The following is a 20,641-nucleotide window of genomic DNA, read 5'->3' as shown; positions in this document are numbered from 1 at the left end:
ACACGCTTCGCAGACGCGTTAAGGACCCATCGTGTGGTGGCTGTAATGCTGCCTGAATTATATTGTAAGCGTCGTATAAGTTTATTATTATTATTATTATTATTATTATTATTATTATTATTATTATTATTATTGGTGTTGTTATTTTTATTATTATAATTATTATTACTTTTATTATTATTGTTATTCTTTTTATTAATAGAACTATAACAAATAAATAATGCAAAATTCGCAACTGACATATGAAGTGTACCCTTTTCATTTTGTATTCTGATATCATATATATAGTTCTATCCTCGTGTAGGTGCTACGGTACAATCTTGCTGTAAACATGTTGTAAAAGACGCTGTTTAACCAATGGAAACACTCAGCGCACACATCCTATTGGTCCGCACTATTTCCCACGTAAACCCCGCCCACCAAGTAGTGATTGGTGGACGCCATAGGAAACAAGACGATGATTGGTTGGAGTCGCAATTAAACACCAAACTATTCATATTAGTCTTTATCCTGAAGCCTTCCAACGCGTTTTATCTAATATGGGCGTTATAGAGAAGGTTTTGAGAAGCTTGTTGGGTTCTGATGAGGAAGAACTTTACATTCTGGACTGTCTTGCATATTTAATGCTGCTCATAGCTTTGGGGACGTTTTTCACTTTGCTCTTTGAGAACACACCTTATGGCAGGTATACCTCAAGTACATATGGGTTTCCTGTTCATGTTAAAATGGCTTGGTTTGTTCAAGAGCTACCTGCTTTTCTTCTACCTCTGAGTTTAATATTATGGGCATCACCGTTGAAGATAACAGTCCTACCAAACCAGATACTTCTTGGCATGTACTTTTGTCACTATGTCCAAAGGTAAGCAATGTCAGTCTATCCTAATATTTACATTTCTTCAATCCTGCTGTCAACAAACATGTTCTAATGTCCTAATCTCTTGTTCATGGTGGTGGATTGGGTTGTCTGTCTAATGACTCATTCATTCAAGGCTTAATACTAGTTAGGGTTGTGATGGATCCCAAACCTATACTGGGAACACTGGGAGCAAGGCTGGAATAAACCCTGGATGAGACAAACACGTTCATATGCTCATTCAGAACTAGGGGCAAATTTACAGTCACTAATCCACCCAAGACTATACTGGGAACACTGGGAGCGAGGCTGGAATAAACCCTGGATGAGACAAACACGTTCATATGCTCATTCAGAACTAGGGGCAAATTTACAGTCACTAATCCACCCAAGACTATACTGGGAACACTGGGAGCGAGGCTGGAATAAACCCTGGATGGGACAAACACGTTTAGGAGCTTAGTTTTCTGTAAAGTAGCTTTAAAGTTTACTATAATGTGAAACAGGAACTTAAACACATTCCTTTTCAGTTTTAAGTGTTGAGTTTATCGTGACTACAATCGAAAATCAGATATGTTAGAAATATCTATCATAATAGATATTTAAATAGAATTTAAGGACAATATTTAAAAACCATACACATTTTTATATATATATATATATAATGTATATACATTATTTCTCCTTCTATATTTTCATATTTTTATATAGATTTTTTATATAGTTCTCTTATATAGTTTATACTTTTTTATTATTTCATTATTATTTTATTTTTTTGCTTTTTTTATACTCTTTATTGTAATACCGGACAGTTGCATAAAGCATTTCACTGCATGTCATACCCTGTATGTATGTGTATGTTACGAATAAAATTTGATTTGATAGTTATCCAAAAATCTGGAAATCTTGCCTTTTAAAAAAAATATTATTTTTATTTTTATTTTTTTAGGTCTCTCTTATATCCATTTTTAATCCGTGGTGGAAAGCCCACACCGTTCGCCTCATTTGCTCTAGCATTTCTGTTTTGCTTTTATAATGGATATCTGCAAGTGAGATACCTGAGCCAGTATGCAGACTTCCCTCAGGGTTGGGTTTCACATCCCTGCTTCATCACAGGTGGGTAACGGAGCAGTGGCCTCGTTTTAAGGCAATGCAGTGGTGCATGAAGTCCTGCTAGCTGTGCTGTTTGTTACTAGGTAAACGTAAGTGCTAGCGAACAGACCGTTCATGCTTTAGCTGTTCAGTCATCCACCATTGCTTACATAAGTGTATGTAAGTGTGTTGAAGCCCATCCACCTCAGAGCTCAATCCAGTTAGACGTGCTTTTCAGCTTACCATGGAAGTAAAGATTAAGTCATTTATTTTTTATTGAGTTATAGCTTGTATATTCTGGTAATTAAATCACTGTTTCTTCTCCCATGTACAAACATCATTTATCACAGCAGTCTGCTTATGGTTGGGGGATATGTTAAGCCTCATGTGATGGATTTATAATTCGTTCATTTTCACACAGGCTCCTGTCTATGGTTTCTGGGATGGATAATTAACCTTCATTCTGACCACATCCTGAGGAACCTGCGCAGTCCAGGAGAAACAGGCTACAAGATACCCAGAGGTTAGAGAGTGTTCATCAAATCGTGAATCATTATTTCTTGAAAAGAAACAGATGGAATTATGCATGGTCAGAAACAGTGATTGATGACTAGCAGACTTTTCTTTTTTAGGCTACAAATAAAATAACACAGAACAAATGACTTCTTTATATCTGACATTACCAATAGGACCAGAAAGAGGACATACAAAGGCAGATATGTTGGGTATTGACTATTAATATTGGGAGGGGGGGGGGTTTACAACAATAAAAGGTTAATTATAAAAAAAAGTAATACCAAACATTTGATATGTGACATAACTATTATTTTAATTACAATATTTAAGGACCTATGAAAAAAAGTAATGGAAGAGACATTAATGAAATAGGGCTTTAGCTGAATGCGTGTTGTGACGACATCACACAACGCATCTCGGGCCAAATCTACAGGAAATCTGTGGTAATTTTGAAAAATTGCGATCTCCTTAGAATATTGTGGTGTTTGCTCGATTTTGCATGAATTATTTTGGTCACAAAATCCTGGAGAAATCCTTTAGCTTATTGTCAGAGGTGTATACATAGATATGCATACACATGTACATACTGAGCATATACTAAAGTGCCAGAATATCTTTTCCAGGTGGAGCGTTTGAGTATGTTTCAGGGGCTAATTTTCTGGGTGAGATCGTGGAATGGGTTGGATTTGCGCTGGCTGCACACTCAGTCCACAGTTTTGCCTTTGCTTTCTTCACCTTCATCGTCCTTTCCAACCGAGCCGTCTCCCACCACAAGTAAGCTAATCTTGTATATGGCATACAGTACATATACTGTATATCTAAATATTTCAACCTCCATATTGAGATTTTTCCTAGTTATCCTGCATTCACACTGGCAGGAGACAAAGCGACAACAGAACGTTCAGTTTCTATATATCTATTTGACACACAGCTGCAACTTCAGCATCAGCAACAACTTACATTAAAAATGTTTGTGTTTGAAAATTTTTTTGTGTTCTGAGGTAAAGCGGCAAATCCAAATATACATGTTCCAATATTACAGTGGTACTTTTTTTTTTATTATTATTTCCTACCTGCAGTTAGTTTCCATTTACATTCAAACGCACCAAAATGAAATAAAAAATCATGCCCGTCATGTACGGCCTCTCGTTACACGTCAGACATGATATATGTAAAATATTCGAATATAGGTATAAATTACAATGGAAAAAAATCAAGCTTGGAAGAACGTAGTAGAGAATGTTACTTCATCTGGTGAGTGTAGATAACAATTACAGTGAGCTTGCTTTGCTAATATGAACAAAGAAAAAAGCCCTATTGTGAAATACATATTTATCATATAGTGTGCAGTGCTACATGCCCCAAGTGAGAAAATACAACCGAGATGAGTCGCTTGCTAATGTGAATGCGTGGTTTGATTTCTGTCTGTATAATGATACATGTGCATCTTCATGCTAAGACTGTAATCACCTTTTGTCTATTTTGTCCTACAGGTGGTATCTTGAGAAATTTGAGGATTACCCCAAATCAAGGAAAGCTCTGATTCCGTTTGTATTCTGAAGAAATAAAAAATATTGCACTCACATACAATGAAGCACATCCAAACATATAATTGAATTTCTTATTGCATTCAGATATGAAGCACTATTTATTTGAAGCCTGTTTGAGGATAAAAGCACGTGTATATGCAGAATGTCAACAGAGGAACGAGTCATGGAAACATAATTAAACCTCAAGGCACAAGTTTTGCTTCTTGTCTTGAGAACTGAGACCAAAATATTAGAGATGAACTGGCCGGAAAAGGGAAGTTTTAATAATTGATTACAGATCCTAAATTCTTTATAGCACTTTATAGACTTTTTTTCACACATAGTTAAGGAAAAGCCATAAAATCTTTAAAACATTTAAATCTTTAAAAATGGGTCTGTCTTTAAAAATGGGTCTGTCCAAAATCAATTCTTCCAATTGCTACCATGAGGGCTGTAATTATGTACGTTCTTAGACTTCAGCTTCAGTGATTGTCTGTTACAAAATGATCCATGATAAAGGCAGAAAGGTTATACAAAACCAAGCTTGTACTTTTCCAGTGCCAGGTCAACACATTGCAGGTTGTGTTTCTTCCTGTCAGAGCCAGACTGCTGGGACAGGGCACACTGAGAAATGACTGGCTTTATAGCTTCTTTCCACTCTTTAATGAATTCAGTACCTATGCCAGACTCCTGCTTGTGGCTACCCCTTGATTCCAATGGCTGTTTTCACTATGGAATGCCCTAGCAGCTGCAAATACTATTCCACATTTGACTGAGAGATTTGGCATCCTCAGCCAGATCACCTATGACTGGGGTGGGCCTTGCCTACTAATAACTTGCAGTCCAGGATTTGCCTTGTATGACTTTTAAGACCCGATGTATTTCTCAAGTCTTTTGTGGACGGCCAAACAGTGACGGTACCTTAAGATGTGTAAGGCAGCCAGGAGTTTCTAGAAACTGCTTGCTTACAAGTGATATATTCAGCTAATGGAGTTGGGGACATTACATGCTTTGGCAGCAAGCTTACCTAGAATGCTTTGGTGCCCAGATGACTTTGGACTGAATCCAGGCTTTCTGCCAAGGTCATATCACGAAGCTCAGTCTTTTGACCTTGAAGTAGGTGACTTACAGCATTGTTTGGATCAAAGGCAGCCATCAGATCCTTAGGTAAATTGTTTTGTTGTTATGGTGAGAAGTCACTAATCTGAGGAAAGGCTGTCCCACTGGGTGGTACACATCACCATATTGGCCTCTAGACATGCTGGAGGTCCAGCCCCTATTAAACATGCCAGACTCTTTGTCATAGTCCTTGTCTGGAGGTGTGCCAGTGCCAGCTTGTCATCATCATGCACTTTCTCTTTAAGACTTTAAAAAATAACACCAAGTGCCTTTTCCGAGCAGACCGATTTCCGGTCATATGTGGTATGTGCTATCCAAGTGTTCCACACAATGCATTATAGAGAGCATGAATAATCTGTAACTGTGGTGGGTGCAATGAATGTACAACATTCTCCAGGGTTCCTTGTAATTTGGATCCTGTGCAAACTAAGTTACAGAATTCTAGGAAATGATATGTTTCATGGTTTAATGGTTATGGTTTATAGGTTAATCATTTGAAACAATTAAATGTTGAAGGATAGACAGTAATACAAGTCATAAACACAAATGAGTTGAGAAATTAGCTCAAATAGACAGTGATTTTGACAAAAATCTTGATGAATGGGAAATTACAAGTAACTTATTTATTGAAAGATTTTAAATAAATTAATTAATTAATTAAAATTAATTAAAATAAAACCCCATTTTAATGGTGCCATAAGGGACCTCTTTTCTGCAACATCCTATAAAAGAAATGGACAGGCATCTTTCTGTTTCTGGTCTGTTATACCAACACTGTCCTGCTTAGGGAAGCTCTGAGGTGGAGAGGCAGCTATGGGCAGGATTTTTATCATCTGTGGTAGCAAAAAATCTAATTTCTGCTTCTGTGATCAACTTAATATGCATATAATGCAAACTGAAAAACCTTCCAACAGACCAAAACCTAGTCAGGACTTCAGTTAGGGTTTCGGTTTGAAATTTGACAAGTGTACCCATGAAGGGTGTATCCCACCTTGCACCTCATGTTCCCAGGATATGATCTGGATCAGCTGGGACCCTGACCAGGATAAAGCGGTTATGAAAAAAGAGTTCACTCTCACTACAATCTATGGCTACAGTGGCATATTGTTTTGGGGTGTATGAATATATTTACTCTGCAAACAGCCAATTCATAGTGACATGTGCAGCAGACAATCTGCATAATCTAAAGCTAAAAACAAAGAATGTCATATTTTATATAGTAAAATTGTCTAAGTTGGTTGAACATCAATGAAAGGAGTTTCCAGTGTCGGTGCTCGGTAACAGTTTTTTCATCACAGGAATCTAGGATAGAGGACTCCATCAATTTTATTTCACATGGTCCCTTGTCTCACAGGAAGGTTCCACAACACTGACCTAAAAAACAGTTGATTAATTGAAAATTTTGCTCATAGGCAAATTTATGTTGTTAAAGAGATATAAAATACTTTGGAACATGGTGCATTCTTTTCCAATAACAGCATGTCCCATTGATTTTGTTTTTATTTTCAGAAATTCTTGGAGACAATCTATTTTTTTTTTAATTGAGTTTAATCGGTTGTTTTGTTTCCCACATCTAAAGGTATAGACCTACATTGCAGTTAGAGTAATTGCCTATTTGCAGTATTGTAAAAACTCTTGATTTCTATATAATCTAGACACTATTAGACAGTAATAATTCATCACCAATAAATTGCAAAGTTTTCTGATGTACATTATTTTATATCTTGTTGGGGATCAAAAGCCTCAACAAGGACAGGAACCTCTGACAGCTTTGATATGGTGAGAACATTTAACTAGTCCCCAAAAGGGAAAAACTGCTATTCCTTTTTAGCAATCACTTCTTACAGTTACTAGTTTATTTAGCTGTAGGCATAGTGTTAATTAGCAATAATAACTATGTCAAAGGAGGATCCTCACAAGCATCGTAAGTCAATGATGTGCCCAAAATGATAGGAATTTCTGAAAATGTTTGATCTTGTGAGGACATTTGGCTAGTCCCCACAAGTACTTTTCATATTTTTTTTTTATGTAGTACTCTTCATTTCTGGGTTAAAGGTTAGATTCAGTATTAATTATCAATAATAATACAGTCAAATGTCAAAAGAGGGTCCTCACAAGGATAGTAAGACAATATCTCTGTGTGTGTGTGTGTGTGTGTGTGTGTGTGTGTGTGTGTGTGTGTGTGTGTGTGTGTGTGTGTGTGTGTGTGTGTGTGTGTGTGTGTGTGTTAAATGGGAGTGATGGGAGGTCGCCATATTGGATCCACTGTCTCACAGGCCGAGAGGAACAAGCAGACCTCTGATTGGTCCTCAGTTTTCGGCTCTTCATTACCGAGCTACGTGTTATTTTTAATGTAATCGTGTGTCCTGGTTAAACAGCTCTCGGTCTGGAGGACGTTATAGGAGGATATGTTATAAGAGGGTGTGTTTTATCCTGGTGGATAAAGCTAGCTAAGCTAAGCTAAGCTAATTTGAATGGATCCAAGGGTCGCCTGGATACAGCCGGAACAGAAAGGACCTGCTAATGCGTTATGGATGCATGTGTGGGAGACGTCTCAGGGAATCCGGACTAACTCTGCTCTCCATCACCGACAACAACAAAGCGAACAGGGGAAAGATGTGTGCAACGAACCTGGGTGTTCATCCAGCACGATTAACAATAATAATCCTTCTCTGAACCCGACTGAAATGGCTCCTACTCATAAGGGCTCCTGGTGTCCACCGGATTCGGGCACAGACAGCTCCTACACGGATCCCTCTTCCGCCTTAAGAGCTACCGATACCAACAAGAACCGTGTTAACGAACTGAACAACGTGATCCAGAATCACCTCCATAATCATTATCACCACCATCAGCAACATTCGCAGCCGTGTTTTCAACAGAACTGCATGAAGCGCTTTCCGTTTAACAACCACAATAATCAGCACCATCTTCATCATCATCATCATCATCCTGGACGAAGGAAAAGCGAAAACAAAGCCAGTACATACGGGATAAATTATATTCTCTCTAACTGGACTAACGGAAATCATGTCAGTCCTGTTACTCTGTGGAAAACCAGGACGTACCGCCCAGGAGTTAACGGGTAAACACATACTCTCTCTCATTCCCTTTTCATAACCTAACGTTTATCAAACGCTATTTTAATCAATTTATCCATTTTAACCTTATTCATACACGTCGTGGTATTTAATAAAAATTGGTAAATTAGCTTTGCGCGTGAGCCGGTTAGCTTGCTGCTAACGCTAGCTGTAATTTTACGTCAGCTTGAACTCGGCTGATATGTCGGTCTTTAAACCTTTTTTCTTAACCTTTTTTTTCCCTCTTATACGTGTTTTCTTTATATATCGCACACGCATACACGTCGACTGAAATAGTCATTAAAGCAAACAAACGTATTAATAAATAAACAAACAAAAAAATTTCCTTAAATACGCAAGAAGCCTTAGCCAAGCCTTGGCTAACTGAACTTGTACTACTCTATAGACTTGTTTATTTTTATGTATTTATATATATATATATATTACGTGTATAAATAGATGTTCATGTATAAAAAAATTGCATATTGTTTTTTTTAAACGTAGACACTCTGATTTATGGTTAATAGGGTTTATTTTTATTTTTAAAAAATTCGCATGTAGTAGAATTTAAGATAAGAGAAACCTTTATTCGTCCCACAATGTGGAAATTTCTCTGTTACAGCAGCAAACATGTATAAAAAAGAATAAAGACATAATATATTATACAGTATATACAAAAACAAGAATGTACAAAAAGACTAGTGGTTACACTGAAGACATATTGCACACGGGTGATATTGCACATTTCTGTTATTGCACATGTTTAAAATGCTTTGTTATTGTTTATTATCGCAGTGAAACAGTAATAAGTGTGTATTATGGTGACTGGTTCACTGTATCACTCCTTTAGACACTTGGGATGTAACAGTCTGTCACTGAAGGAGCTGCTCAGAGCTGACACCGTTTCATACAGCAATGATGATAGATTTGCTACCATCGTCCTTTCCCCCACCTCCTGTACAGTGTCCAGAGGAATCCCCAGGTCTGAGCTAACCTTCCTGATCGGCTTGTCCAGTCTCTTCCTTTCTGCAGTAGAGATGCTGCTGCACCAGCAGACCACACCATAGAATATGGCTGAGGCCACCACAGAGTCACAAAAGGTCTTTAGTAGCTCTCCCTGCACTCCAAAACACCTTAGTCTCCTCAGCAGAAAGAGTCTGCTCTGCCTTTTCTTGTAGATTGCCTCAGTATTGTCTGTCCAGTTCAGTTTGCTGTTCAAATGAACACCCAGGTATTTGTTAGAGTCCGCTCTTTGCAAGAGTCCACTCTCTATTTCTAAGCAGTTCCAGTTATTAATTTTCCCCTTCAGTCTATACTAGTTGCTCTAGTTAAAAAAAAAGACATTTAGTCTATAATACTTTAAACCCCATTCAGATCAGATTTGTTTTCCCTGAGCAGGCTGGGATATGTAATTATTACCAGATTATCTTTAGGCTTATTTGGGAGACGACTACGTGTGATATGGACGTAATCGTTACACAAACCACCAGCAATGTATACATTGTATACATTCACCAGCAAACCTTTCCTGTCTGAACAGTACTGTAGAATTTACATTTACAGCATTTAGCAGACGCCTTTATCCGGAGTGACGTACGTAACCATGTACAGTCGTAGTTGATTAGAAATTTATGTTACTGGAATCATGCACCTTGTCACATTCACGCTGTAACATTTGTGTATTAGGATTGAATTCCGTCTTGAGGCTTGCACAGCTGGACCGGACGAGTGGCTTTTGGGAATGTTTGAAATCTGGAATGTGATCTCCATACAGCTAGATGATGGAGGAATGATGGTGAAATCCGGGGCTAACTCTAATGCATACATTTTGGCCTGTAGAATTCCCAGAAACAGTGTAGGAGGTGTTGCTGGTGGTGTATTCTGCATTTTTTTCTTCTTCTCACTTGCTTTGCTAAAAAGGAAAAAAAAAAAACACTCGTTAAGATGTTTGCGTTTGTAAAGTTTAGTTTTTGATAACTCATCAGTGGTTTGATGTTGTATTTTTTTTTTTTCTTGTTTCCCAAGGCTTCATGAGGAGATTATAGACTTCTATAACTTCATGTCCCCTCGACCCGAAGAGGCCACTATGAGGCAAGAGGTAGTCTATCGAATCGAGTCCGTCATCAAGAAGCTGTGGCCAAGTGCTGACGTGAGTAAAACAACTGGCTCCTTTCTTTAAACGTATATTATCATTTACAAAATACTGTCCAGTTACACAGTGTAGCTTTGGTTTAATAGATATTTTTATTATTGTCAAAAAAAAAAAAAACATTTTGAGCTTAAGAAGTGTTCCTGCAAATAGGAAGTGTTCAGTGCTTTAATCTACACCTTAGAGATGTGAAGCAAAGCAAAGTGCACATCCTGAAGTCTTTTATTCCTCTCAAACCACAGCCATAAGCCTACATTTACAATTTTGAAAGATTGGCACATGCTGATGCTGATTTTTATCCATTTATGGTTATGTTTCATGTTGTGGAATATCAGTTACTTCATCACTAGCCCTTCTGATTTGTTTTGTTTTGTTTGTTTTTTTTCCATTCCATTGAGAGTTAATAAAACCAAACCATTGCAGCTTGTGACAGAGAAACCGGAATGGTCTAAAACCTGGTCTTCTTCCATAAATGTTAAATGTTTCCTCACATAAAAATATATCCAAATAAATAATTTGTCGTGCTTTCTTTATTGTTTTTATTTATTTGTATTTATTTATTTATTCATTCATTCATTCATTCAATTCTAGTTGGGTGCTTTTGTGCAGACTCTCCTGTTTATGTGAATTCAATGCAAAGGCTCATGGAAATAAATGCAACGGGGAGAAAACTAGCCAGCAGTCCGGAGCAGCCGCCTTAAATTAGAGGTCTGAAGAAGAGAACCATATTTGGGTTGATTTTGTCTTTTTGTTTTTGTTTTGTTTTTTTTTTTTATATTTCTTTAAAGACCTACCAACACCAGACATTCTCATGCTGTTTTTCCAGCCGTCCCGAGTTTGATCCATAATCTCGGTTGGATTTCGTGTGTTTGAGCATTTGTGAATATTAGATGAAATCCTTCTGCACCAAAACAGAGTAACTGGCAACAAGGTGCTCATATTAGGTCTGAAGAAATAAAAGTCTTCGACAGGGTGCTGCTTGTGATCATAAATATTAGATTCTTACAAATGCGTTTTCCCAGTTTAAATGTTGCATGCTTTTAATGCTTTTATTTTCTTCTATTTGTCTGTGCAGGTTCAGATATTCGGCAGCTTTAGCACTGGGCTCTACCTCCCTACCAGGTGAGTCTTTGTTCTCTCTCTCTCTCCTCTCTCTCTCTCCAATGTCAAACACCTACATACAGAAAGCTTCATTATTGACAGTGGTTCTATATGTTTACACTAAGGAAAAGCTTCACATTACATTTATGGCATTTAGCAGACACCTTTATCCAGAGTGACTTAAAAAAAAAAGTAATTTCAATTTATGCAATTGAGGATTAAAGGCCTTGCTCAGGGACCCAGCAGCGGCAGCTTGGTGGACCTGGGGCTTGAACTCATGACCTTTCGAGCAGTAGTCCAACACCGTAACCACTGAGCTACACTTGCATTAGAACAGCTCTTTTTTTTAATTAAATGAATCAGAAGTGCTATCGATTTAACTACGTTTGGTGTGTTTTCGATTGATTGTGTTTTCCCTGCACTTAAGAAAACCCCTAAGCAGTACCGTTATCCTGGTGCGTGAACTGAAACAATGCACAGTCGAGACGCTCTGATTTTACCTTGCGTCTAGTATCTTGCTGTTCATATAACATGTCTAAAAGGATTGATCTGGATTTGTTGTTGTACACTGCACAGTGACATTGACTTGGTGGTGTTCGGGAAATGGGACAGACCTCCGCTGCAGCAGTTGGAGCAGGCCCTCCGGAAGAATAACGTGGCCGAGCCATTCTCTATTAAAGTACTTGACAAAGCTACGGTGAGAGACACTCGCACGTCTATTTCCATGTCCGCCATCAGGAAACCCTTCTTTGTTTGTAAAGGACAGAATTTCCCTCACCGGTGGTTTATAAAGCTGTCGTGATTTCTTTTCTTTTTGCAAAGGTACCAATTATAAAATTGACCGACCAGGAAACAGAGGTCAAAGTGGACATCAGTTTCAACGTGGAGACTGGAGTCAAAGCTGCTCACTTCATCAAGGATTATGTGAAGGTACCTTTTATCCAAATGCTCATTTTATTTTCTCTTCAGATTTCCATCATTTCAATCTGCAAAACAAATGTACAAGTATAAATTCAAATCCACCAAAAACCTGAAGTTCATGATCAGTGGCACAAGGTGCCTAAAGTAAAATAAGTAACATTTGCATACTCATTAAAATGTGAACTTTTTTGTTTAACCTTCTTTCATGGAGATGCTGGTTTAATGGGCTTTTCTTTACCCACAATGCCAGCTGAGTACCTGTTGAGAGAGGAGCATTGGGATCTAGCCTTCTCTACCTAAACCTAAAGAGATGCAGCGGTGCTTTAATCCTTTCCTTGTCTCTCATGCCCCTTTTCCACCAGAAAGAACCGGGTGCTGGATCAGAGCTAGTGCTGGTGCTGTTTCAAAGTTGGTTCCACTGGCGATCCTTCTAAGAACCAGTTTGCCTTTCCATGGGCTAGAGAGCCGTCACAGAGCTACAGAGCCGGTGCTTTGGCTGTCAAAAAAGAAAGAACTGGTTCTAAATTAGGCTCTGGCTCCGAACCAGCACACAAACTGCCTCGGTGGAAAAGGGGCATCAGCTGTCCTCATCTGTAGAGTCTTCACAAACTGATCTTCATCCTGATACCACCATTAACTCCACAGTACTAGAGGAACGTAGCCTGTAGATTTGGTGTCAGCTGTCGTTACGGACACCAGGTTCCAATAAAAACATGCAATAACCTTATTCTGTCACTTTCGACACTCGTCATAGCACCCGGGTCATAGCACTCGGCTTGCTTGTGGAACATCGTTTACAGGTAGGATCTATTCCACAGATCAGCATTCAAAGTACAAAACTCGATGACTGTTTACTAACATTTCCCAGTACCGGAAAGGGAATAAGTGAACCGAACAAGCTGTACATCGTGCCTGTGAATGAATGGTTATTCACTGTGCCGCTTTTCCTTTTGTCACACCTCTTCCCGCCTGGAATCGGAGCCAAAGCCTTCCTGCTGTTCTGAACAGATGGACGGGTTTAATGCGAAACAAGTCTCTTCTGCTGTGTGTGTGTGTGTGTGTGTGTGTGTGTGTGTGTGTGTGTGTGTGTGTGTGTCCAAAGCATCATTTTCCTTTTCCTCCTCCTTGCACAGAAGTATACCGTGCTGCCTTACTTGATCTTCGTGCTGAAGCAGTTCCTCCTGCAGAGGGATCTGAATGAGGTCTTTACTGGAGGCATCAGCTCCTATAGCCTCATCCTGATGGTCATCAGCTTCCTGCAGGTGGGTACAAGGGCAATTATTATTTCTAATAAATTAATTAAAGAAACATTCTTATAACCATCTTATCATACTTTTATCCTGTACAATCTCTCAGTAACTGTTTCTAGAGACATTTTATAAAGAAAACGAAGCTTAGAACGAAGTAGTAGAGAGCATATTGTTGCCTTTGATGTGGGTTTAGAAGCTATCTATAGCTACCTACCACTTTCCACTAGACTTCCACCATAAACAAACATTCTTGTGTCGTAGCTCCACCCCCGAATCGATGCTAGCTCTCCCAACACGAACCTCGGCGTTCTGCTCATCGAGTTCTTCGAGCTGTACGGCCGCCATTTTAACTACCTGAAAACAGGCATCAGGATAAAGAACGGCGGCGCCTACATGGCTAAAGAGGACATCATGAAAGCCATGAACAACGGCTACAGGCCCTCCATGCTCTGCATCGAGGACCCTCTTCTTCCAGGTGCTAATTTGAAACTCGTCTGTGCTCCACATCTCCGTTACATCACATCAATCCTTTTTCTCGGCATTATAATGACAGTTTATGCCAGGCAAAGCGGGAGCTGTGTCCAAGTTAATGATAATGTAACCTGCTCCAAACAGTGCATTCCCTGTTTTTTTTTTTCTCCTCTAAAAATACACCATGCCAGATGCTGAACAGCAAACACACTACGCTATGTAATAGCAATGCTTCACATCAGTAGCTTTGTGCTTGTTTGGCATTTGTAGTTTTGTTGCTTTAATAATTTTAAACAAAAGAAAAAAAAAAGAAATGCACAAGAGTACAAAGGCAGGAACAGTATTAACTCTCATCCTAAGAGATATCTAAAGTATACTGTTATGTATTTTCCTTGTTTTTGGGGAAGCTTTTCCTGCTTTCCATAAGTCTGGCATTTTATCGCAGGACTTTATTTAGTTCAGTTTGTTTTTGTGTAATGATTTTTAACAGGAGACGTTAGTGACAGTAGTGAGGAAAGTGTCCATGAGATGCTGGAGTGTAGAAGAGTGTTAGGTAGGAGAAGGTAGTGAATAAGCGTCCTAGGATGAACACAGGACGGTCTGTATGATTGTGTTGGGACTGGACAGATTTCAGAGTTTGCTTGATATTTTTGCTAAATATCTGCGAATGTGTAGAAGTCCTGAAGGGACTGATTATAGCGCTACAAACCTACGAACCTACTTTTTTTTTTTCCTTTCTTTCTATGTCAGGTAATGACGTGGGCAGGAGCTCGTATGGAGCCATGCAGGTGAAGCACGTGTTCGATTACGCCTACGTCGTTCTCAGCCACGCTGTGTCGCCTCTCGCAAACTCCTACCCCAACAAGGATAGCGACAGGTAACGCAAACGCACCATCAACAAAGCTAAATGTTGACTAAAGTGTTAAGCATCACGTTAAGATAATAACAACTCGCAGCTTCTTTTTGTAATCGGCCTCTTTATTTTGTCTTTATCGTACCACAGCACTTTGGGACGCATCATTAAAGTCACCCAGGAAGTGATCGACTACAGGGAGTGGATCGTTAACAAGTGGGGCAGCAGGAAAAGCGGTAAGATTTAAAGAAGAGAAGAAATGACACTCATTCTCATCTCGGAAGGAGGAAAGGTTCAGGCTGACGACGAGTCTGAGCGAGAAAGACTTCGGTGTCAGCCAGCAGCAGGTTCATTAAAATGCTGATCAGGGCAGCAAATCTAATTGGAGCTCTGCAGCATGTCAGCTGTCTGAGACGGCAGGGTGGAGGAGTGCGTAAAGCTCGCTCAGCAGAACGTCCACTAGCCAGTCGCTCCACTTCTCCTTAATGAGCGTAAATATGACACGTGGGTTTTATCAGGTCGAATATCGAGCAAATTCTGGGTTGCTTATATAAATCTGTTCATGAAGGTGAGCGTTTCGTCTTCTTTTAGATTCTGAAAATATGTTTAAGTATCGTAGATAAAAAAAAAAAAACATATGGCATTACATATGGCAGAAATGACATAATCTATAGTGAGGGGGAATATAATGCACGTATTCTCCTGATATATTGGATTTTCTTTTCCAATGTTCCAACTGCTAAAAATGTAAAACAAAATACAAAAACACTAATTAGAATTCCAAAAAAAAAAAAAAAAACCCTATAGCAGATATAACAGTTATGTAATATGTTGTTAATGCACCCGTTCTAATATGCTGTCATTTCTGTAGTAGCAAGTTGCACTGGGAGTTGAGTGGTGCCACCTATAGACAGGTGTTATTATTATTTCATTTTTGGAAGGAGTCTCCGGTGTCAGAGTTGAGGTGATATCGTAGCTTCTTAAACTAGAAAGTCTCGAGTTTCCCAGGAACATGATGTGACCGTTCGTAGCTGTTATAAATGATTATTCTGCTGTTACACATTAAACATAACTATTAAAAACTACACACCATTGTATAATAGCTAAAAAAAAAAAAAAAAAGGTTGTAAACGTTTATAAATTTGTGTGGAGGAAATGGAACTTGTATGTGGCTTAGTCTGGTGTTACAATTCCATCACTTTAATGCATAACGGCAGTGTCTCATTTGTGTGTGTTTACACAGGTCCTGCTAATAAAGACTCGGTGGAGCAGGTGGACTCGAGCGCTCTGCTCAGTGTTGGAGTGGAGGAGCAGCAGCAGCTCCAGAGAGACTCCGTGTCTCCTAACAGCGCAGACTCTTCAATGTCTCTGTCCAGCCCCCAGCAGCACTCGTCTGCTTCCTCTCTGTCAGGCAGCGACATCGTAAGCGACATCGTACACTCCTCTTCTGTAAACAAAAAACACACCTTTATCCAGCAGTGCTTCTTATTCCCACGTCACTGTCCTTCACACAGCTTATGTGAAGATGGTTATTAAATAATGGTTTTCATCTTTTAAATGAATAACACTTTCAGGTTTAGACAATAGTGATTGTTTATGAGCCAGAAAAGTGGGAAATTTCCATGAACAAAGCCTCTGATTCACTCATAGCATTTATTTATTTGTATAATTGCTATAACGCCGAGTTTGGTGAGAAACACAAATGCCAGGTTTATCCTTTTCCCTGTCTCTTTGTGAAGGACTCGGACTGCACACCGTGCGTTGCTCCAGCATTGCCCTCCTACCCTCTGCAGACGATGGCACTGGGCACGCTGCCCGCTGAGCTGCAGATGGGCAAGCACAAGGCCATCGTCACCATGCCACTCACAATGCCCGCTGCCAACCAGGTGAGCAGAAACAGACCGCACCTCTCTCTCTGAGTCAGCTATTTGTTTGGAGGGTGAAAAACAGCAATAGTCATGCTTCAAAAAGCAAAATGAGGTCTGAAACGTTTCTAATGAGCAACAAGTAAAGAACCGTTTCATTTGAACTCACTGTAAGATCATGCTTTATAAACTGCTTTATAACACTGTTGCATATCATGAATTCACTAACAACCTCTGTGACTTCTCTTCTTTAGACAAGAATTTCAGTGCCCGGGAGTCTTCCTCGCCACGTTTTACCTCTCAGACAGGTCTGTGTCTGTCTGTCTCTCTGGGTCTGTGTCTGTCTGTCTCTCTGTGCCTGTCTGTCTGTCTGTCTCTCTGTGCCTGTCTGTCTGTCTTTCTCTCTGTGCCTGTCTGTCTGTCTTTCTCTCTGTGCCTGTCTGTCTGTGCCTGTCTCTCTGTGCCTGTCTGTCTGTCTCTCTGTGCCTGTCTGTCTGTCTCTCTGTGCCTGTCTGTCTTTCTCTCTGTGCCTGTCTGTCTGTCTCTCTGTGCCTGTCTCTCTGTGCCTGTCTGTCTGTCTCTCTGTGCCCGTCTCTCTGTGCCTGTCTGTCTTTCTCTCTGTGCCTGTCTGTCTGTCTCTCTGTGCCTGTCTGTCTGTCTCTCTGTGCCTGTCTGTCTGTCTGTCTGTCTGTCTGTCTCTCTGTGCCTGTCTGTCTGTCTCTCTGTGCCTGTCTGTCTGTCTGTCTCTCTGTGCCTGTCTGTCTGTTTGTCTCTCTGTGCCTGTCTGTCTGTCTCTCTGGGTCTGTGCCTGTCTGTCTCTCTGTGCCTGTCTCTCTCTCTCTCTCTGTGCCTGTCTGTCTGTGTCTCTCTTTGGCTGTCCGCCTCTCTGTCTTTGCTTGTCTTCCTGTCTTTTTTTTTTCTGCCTGTCTGTTAGTGTGTCAGTGTGCGCACGCGTCTGTGTGTTCTAGGAGTAGAGAGGTGTGACTGTTCAATTTATATTTGATGTCTTCTTGCATGATGTCTAGCTGCACTTTTTTTTAAATTACTAAAGCTTAAACAGGTAAGCAGTAAAGCTTTAATTATAGCTGCAGTTCGTAAAAAAAACTAAGAAAAGTATGATTCTGTTGCTCATCCTTTGTGTGGCAGTTGGATAAAGAGGCGTTTAACATTGCAGTAAAATTATACATGGCAGCCCCAGAAAACCATTCACATGATGAAATCCTGGTATCCTGAAATCTCCAAGCTTCCCTGAACTGAAATATGTTTTTCTTTTCGTGCATGTATACCAACCAAAAGTAAAGTTTACAACCTTGTGACTAATCACTAATCAACTATTTGTGAGCCAAAACACACCCAGTCAGAATTGTGAGATGTTAACTTAAAATAAAAAGAAGTCAGAGTTCACTTTTAAGCTCTGTAGTTCAGTGGGGCTTCCATATATATCACCTATAGTCTAACAGCTAATACATAAAGGTCTAGTACACGAAAAGAAGCGTTTTTGTTTTTTTTTTTCCTTTATACTGGTTCTAGTTATATATACAGATACAGCTGATATTCTTAAACTACTAAGCTTTAAAATGCAATTCACTTAAACTCACTTTATCTCTCACACACACACACTTTAGTTCTGATTATGTCTTACTCTCTTGAGTATAATCGGTAGTCTTTGATTAATTGCGAACCAACGGGATTAAATTGAGAGGAAATCGTTCCAATCAGGTCAGTAAAAGTAAAAAAGCTGTACAAATGTTCAACCCCTTTCTCTCTGTGCTCTGTGTCCTGTGTGTAAACAGCAGGCTGGTCCCAAGGGCTTCCACAACCCGGCTTTACCACACGGCCAAATGCAGTACAACCGCAACACATGGCGTCATAAGAAGAGGGACAGCCTACCAGCTAGTGTCAGTAGATAAACACAGCGTACTCTTCCTCCCTCCTCCTCCTCCTCCTCCTGTCATAAAACGATGATTACTCGACGAGGCCTCCTGCTGGTGGGGCGCGAGCCGAGAGACCAGCAGTTTCTGCCGCAGCTCCTCGCTCAGTAGCTGCGCTAATGTTGGTGCTACGTTTACTCTCCCACTCCATTCTTGCACGTGTGTGAATGTCACGATCTCCACCACCCCTGAGGATGCCTCAGACCCGGTTAATGATCTACACCTTAACTTCTGCCCACAATGGAAACGTTTTTGTTCTTGCTTTTCCCTTTTCACTTGACTTGGGGTGTTTTTTTGCTGGTATTTTTGTTTTCTTTTTTTTTTTTTAACAGGACACCATACACCGACACTAGATCCAGCAGCTTATCGATGTGTATTGTTTGTGTATTTTTTTTTTCTCGGTTTTATTTTTATAGGAGTTTTAATTTCAGTAAATACTACACAGTCGCCCATATTTAGAATAAGAAATCTCTAGACAGTAAGCTTTAAATGAGTCATTTAGGACGACCGACCCAGAGCATTGAGTGGGACTGTGTGTGTGCGAGTATGTGTGTGTGTGCGAGTATGTGTGTGTGTGCGAGTATGTGTGTGTGTGCGAGTATGTGTGTGTGTGCGCGAGTGTGTGTGTGTGTGTGTGCGCGAGTGTGTGTGTGTGTGTGTGCGCGAGTGTGTGTGTGTGTGTGCGCGCGAGTGTGTGTGTGTGTGCGCGTGCGCTCAGTGTTAAGATTTTAACAGTCTGCAGGTGGCACCAATTTCTCATTTGTCAACAGATTTTCTCAGCACTCTTTTGACACGTGTGTGTTTGTGTGTGTTGGTGAGAACGAATTGTACTTTATCTTTGAACATGGGTCTGTCTTAGCTGTAGCTCAGCTTACATTAGAGCTACACTGCATGACAGCCAAAGAAGCCTATATTCCAGCACTCAGACCTCCGTATTAGGTCGTGTGTGTGTGTGTGTGTGTGTGTGTGTGTGTTTCCCTTTTAGATTGCTTTAAGTGTCAGTAACTATGGGAGCCTGAGAACTGAACATGCAGCTGAGAGACAGGTGAAAGCAACCATCTTGGACTCCCTGAGCTCTTGTTTGGCTCCCAGATAGACGAAAAGGGACATGAAAGGGAACTTTACTCTGATTCCTTTCTGGAATCTTTATGTGTATTTCCAGGTACTTGTACTATTTTATTGCCTTGTCAGGTCACTTGTTTTTTTTTTTGTTTTTTGTTTTGTTTTGTTTTATTCCTGTACTGTATAATATTTCCTGTCTGTATATAGCACACTAAACTGTATTGCTGTTACTTTGGAGTGATACAAGCATACAGGTTATTGTAACTATGCAAATGGAGCTTTGAATCCTTTTCCGTTTGACAACCAAATCTCGAAGCCAGAGAGGAAAAACGAGAGAATCTGAGTGAAACCAGGGCACTTCAGTTTAGCAGACTAACCAAGGTACAGCTGAACAGTTTGTCTTTGCAAGGAAAATATACAAAAGAAAAAAAGTGTCTGACTGCTGCTGTGATAAAATATTTTGGCAGCAGTTGGAATCTTTCCCGTATCTTCTCTCTCTCTCTCTCTCTCTCTCTCTCTCTCTCTCTCTCTCTCTCTCTCTCTCTCTCTCTCTTTTTTCTTGTTTTTTTTTTTAAGATCATATCTGAGCAGCAAGGAAACAACCGTTAACTTTGCAGTGAGAAACTTTACACACCCCTTTCAACTGGAAAAGTGAACTCCTAGGTGTAATAAACGACAAGAGCAGGATCTGGTTTTAGATAGAGCCAGCATCTATGAGGCAAAACAAAAACCCTCAGATCATAAATTTCTTTTATTATTATTATTAATTTTTTTTTGCTGTTTCACCGTAATATTTTTATGTACTTTATTTTCTATTTTATTTTTTAAATAAAACTTTTAAAAACCACA

At 39.7% G+C, this 20,641-nt stretch overlaps 2 protein-coding genes across 4 annotated transcripts; both read left to right on the top strand.

The window, feature by feature from the left end:
• Positions 1-464: 464 nt before the first annotated feature.
• Positions 465-4,051, top strand: srd5a1 (steroid-5-alpha-reductase, alpha polypeptide 1 (3-oxo-5 alpha-steroid delta 4-dehydrogenase alpha 1)). Its single transcript, XM_027133746.2, has 5 exons — positions 465-859; positions 1,803-1,969; positions 2,367-2,468; positions 3,085-3,235; positions 3,955-4,051. Exons 1-5 carry the CDS (start codon positions 540-542, stop codon positions 4,019-4,021), a joined length of 807 nt encoding a protein of 268 aa, XP_026989547.1. The 5' UTR covers positions 465-539; the 3' UTR covers positions 4,022-4,051.
• Positions 4,052-7,348: 3,297 nt separating this feature from the next.
• On the top strand, positions 7,349-20,639 carry tent4a (terminal nucleotidyltransferase 4A). 3 transcript variants are annotated; one of them, XM_027133907.2, is made up of 13 exons: positions 7,350-8,194; positions 10,215-10,338; positions 11,414-11,460; positions 12,016-12,136; positions 12,262-12,369; positions 13,494-13,622; positions 13,872-14,085; positions 14,832-14,958; positions 15,085-15,170; positions 16,178-16,356; positions 16,674-16,820; positions 17,054-17,107; positions 18,596-20,639. In XM_027133907.2, exons 1-13 carry the CDS (start codon positions 7,584-7,586, stop codon positions 18,707-18,709), a joined length of 2,061 nt encoding a protein of 686 aa, XP_026989708.2. In that variant the 5' UTR covers positions 7,350-7,583; the 3' UTR covers positions 18,710-20,639. The 3 variants fall into 3 exon arrangements, with proteins under 3 accessions (XP_047672495.1, XP_026989708.2, XP_026989707.2); XM_027133906.2 differs by having other exon boundaries at positions 18,593-20,639; XM_047816539.1 differs by lacking the exon at positions 17,054-17,107 and having other exon boundaries at positions 7,349-8,194; positions 18,593-20,639.
• Positions 20,640-20,641: the final 2 nt, after the last annotated feature.

The sequence above is a fragment of the Tachysurus fulvidraco genome, chromosome 7 (assembly GCF_022655615.1).
Source record: "Tachysurus fulvidraco isolate hzauxx_2018 chromosome 7, HZAU_PFXX_2.0, whole genome shotgun sequence".
Lineage (NCBI taxonomy): Eukaryota > Metazoa > Chordata > Actinopteri > Siluriformes > Bagridae > Tachysurus > Tachysurus fulvidraco.
This window is presented reverse-complemented; position numbering and strand designations above follow the sequence as displayed.